Source organism: Saccostrea cucullata, unplaced genomic scaffold (assembly GCF_032062105.1).
Source record: "Saccostrea cucullata isolate Sc308-1 unplaced genomic scaffold, CSIRO_AGI_Scuc_v1 ctg5290, whole genome shotgun sequence".
NCBI classification, from domain to species: Eukaryota; Metazoa; Mollusca; class Bivalvia; order Ostreida; family Ostreidae; genus Saccostrea; species Saccostrea cuccullata.
This window is the reverse complement of record NW_026940586.1, coordinates 86,884-89,653: the sequence shown is the minus strand read 5'-3', so window position 1 is coordinate 89,653 and position 2,770 is coordinate 86,884. Positions and strand designations below refer to the sequence as shown.

General features: G+C 38.6%; 1 protein-coding gene across 1 annotated transcript; it reads left to right on the top strand.

Moving 5' to 3' along the window:
* Positions 1 to 783: 783 nt before the first annotated feature.
* Positions 784 to 2,447, top strand: LOC134255661 (putative nuclease HARBI1). Its single transcript, XM_062738184.1, has one exon. It carries the CDS (start codon positions 1,212 to 1,214, stop codon positions 1,989 to 1,991), a length of 780 nt encoding a protein of 259 aa, XP_062594168.1. The 5' UTR covers positions 784 to 1,211; the 3' UTR covers positions 1,992 to 2,447.
* Positions 2,448 to 2,770: the final 323 nt, after the last annotated feature.

Genomic DNA, 2,770 nt, shown 5'->3' with positions numbered 1-2,770 from the left:
GTCTCTTCTGAGCATCAAATGCTGGCCTCATACATGCATGTAAGAAAATAAAAATGAGAGATGCCATCTTCAAAACATGCGGTCTTTTTCTGCGATCTGTTTATCAGTAAAGAAAAAAAAAACGCAATGACATTCAAATTTTTAGGTCACCTGAGTAACTCAGGTGACCTATTGCTATCTGTTTTCGTCCGTCGTCGTCCGTCGTTCCGTCGTGTGTTATGCCCCAGTCACACATTCACGGATTAAATGCCGGATTAGCTACGGAAGCGATCCGGTATCATTCGTGGCGATATGTATTGACCCGTGGCTTTTCCCTCTGTTATCGTATCCAAACGTAGCAATACTTGTATAGCTGCGACAATTTTTGAACATGTTCAAAATTCCACTACGGATGAAACCACCGTAGTACTTCCTTAGTAAAACTTACTAAACCGTTTTAGAACGTAGAAGTCCGTTTTAACTCCGTATAAATCCGTAGTAATTCGTATGTATCAATTTGTCAAGGATTGTTTCGATTTGATACGGAGAGCTACTTGATTATACGGTTCTAGTACGTATTTACTACGGATAAGAAGAGTTTGCTAAGATATTTTTACGGTGCGACACGGACCAATTACGTTTTATTACGAATAACAAAGGAATCTAAAGATTTATTACGTTTTTATACGTTTTATAGCGACACTGTACGGAGTACGAAGGCACAAGGCAAAATTCTAGGATATGAGGCGTTGCCATGCTTATCATTTTAATGTCAGTCATTCAGCTGAATTTATAAACCCCATAAAAACTGTGTGTCTGACCATCAGAAGCAAAATTTTTATCAAACATGAATAATCAACAACTGATGCTTGCTTTGGAAATGCTAGAACTAGACATTGACATTTCACAAAATTCCAGGGCAATGATTCAGGCCATCCAAGACTAGAGACGTGATCGAAGGCAGCGGATATGGTGGACGAGAGATTGGCTCCTCCGAAGACCTATCCATTGCCAGTATGAAGCCTTAATGTCCGAGATGTATGCAGAAGATCTATCTGCATTTAGGAATTTTGTACGAGTGGACCCTCTTATGTTTCAAGAAGTGTTACACATGGTTTCTCCAAAGATTAACAAGCGCAACACTTGGTACAGGAAATCTATTGACCCTGGTTTGAGACTAGCAATTACTCTGAGCTAGGTACCTAGCTACGGGGGACAGCTACCACACACTGATGTATGGTTTCATAGTTGCCCACAATACAATCTGTGGTATTGTAAGAGAGGTATGCGATGCCATAGTGTCTGTTTATTCAGAAGACGTTCTCTTGACACCCACGGAACCTGAACAGTGGAAAGCTATACATGTAGCAAAACAGTTTGAGGCTAAGTGGAAGTTCCCCCACACGCTAGGTGCTCTCGACGGAAAACATGTACCCATTAGGTGTCCAAAAAATGGAGGATCGTTGTATTATAACTATAAAGGTTACCACTCTATTGTATTGATGGCTCTAGTTGACGCTGACTACAAGTTCCGATGGGTTAATATTGGCGCTCAAGGTGGATTTTCGGACGCCCAGATTTGGAACCGGAGTGATCTTAAACAAGCGATTGAAAGAGGATTAATGGGACTGCCAACAGCGACCCCTTTTCCCGGTGATGATAAACCCATTGACTACTATATTATCGCAGACGATGCTTTTGGTATGAAGACCTGGCTAATGAAACCTTTCTCTAGACGAGGTCTTGTTTATGACGAGAGGATTTTCAACTATCGGTTATCTAGAAGTAGAAGAGTTGTTGAAAATGCGTTTGGTATTCTTGCAAATCGATTCAGATGCTTACTATCAGTCATGAATCAGGAGCCCGAAACTGTGCACGTCATAGCTTCAGCCTGCGTGTGCTTTCATAACATCATGAGAATGAGATACCCTGGGGACCAGAACCTTCTACTTGACAAGGAAGACGAAAGGCACCAGGTAATTCCTGGGGCATGGAGAGATGGTGTTAACTAGGATGATTTACAGATTACCAGGGGTGGAAATATGGACACATTTGACGCTAAACAGAAGAGGCTTTATATAAAACATTACCTTAATTCCCCAGTCGGGTTTGTTCCATGGCAGGACAAGATGATAAAATGACTGTTCTAAAGTATTGTTAAAAAGTCAGAAATAATCAATGGATTATTACAATTTTCTTATCATTAAAACATAATTTGGTCATTGCTTGCTTATTAATTTGAGTGTAGAAATAGTAAATATTTGTCAATAGCACGCTTTGCATTCTCAAAGTTGAAGTTATTAAAACAAATTAAAAATGGACTTTGAGATTTGAATGCCCCTTTTACTCTTTCGTTCTTACAACAATGTACCGGATAAAAAATATTTTAGACACATCAATGACGCTCTAGCTAAAAATTGATAGGTGAAAGTAAATAAGAACATGAAGTGTATAGGAAACTACAAAACCAAGACCAATCTACATGTATTTACTCATATGCCAAATCTCAAATCTTTTACAAATTAACATGTACGGACAATTTTACTAGAACGACCCAGGTTTCATATTTTTGATTATTACATCATGTATTTGTGTATACAGCCTCATACAATTTGGAGTAATTTTCTGAAAAATTTAGCGGAAACAGGCAAATAACTAAACTAAAAGACATAACAAACAATAAAAAAAGAAAACCCCCCCCAAAAAAAGAGAAAAACGTTTAGCCGCATCTAATAAAAAAAATCCCTTCGCTTAATCAATCATAAAGGCACATCTACTTTATATGAGAAAG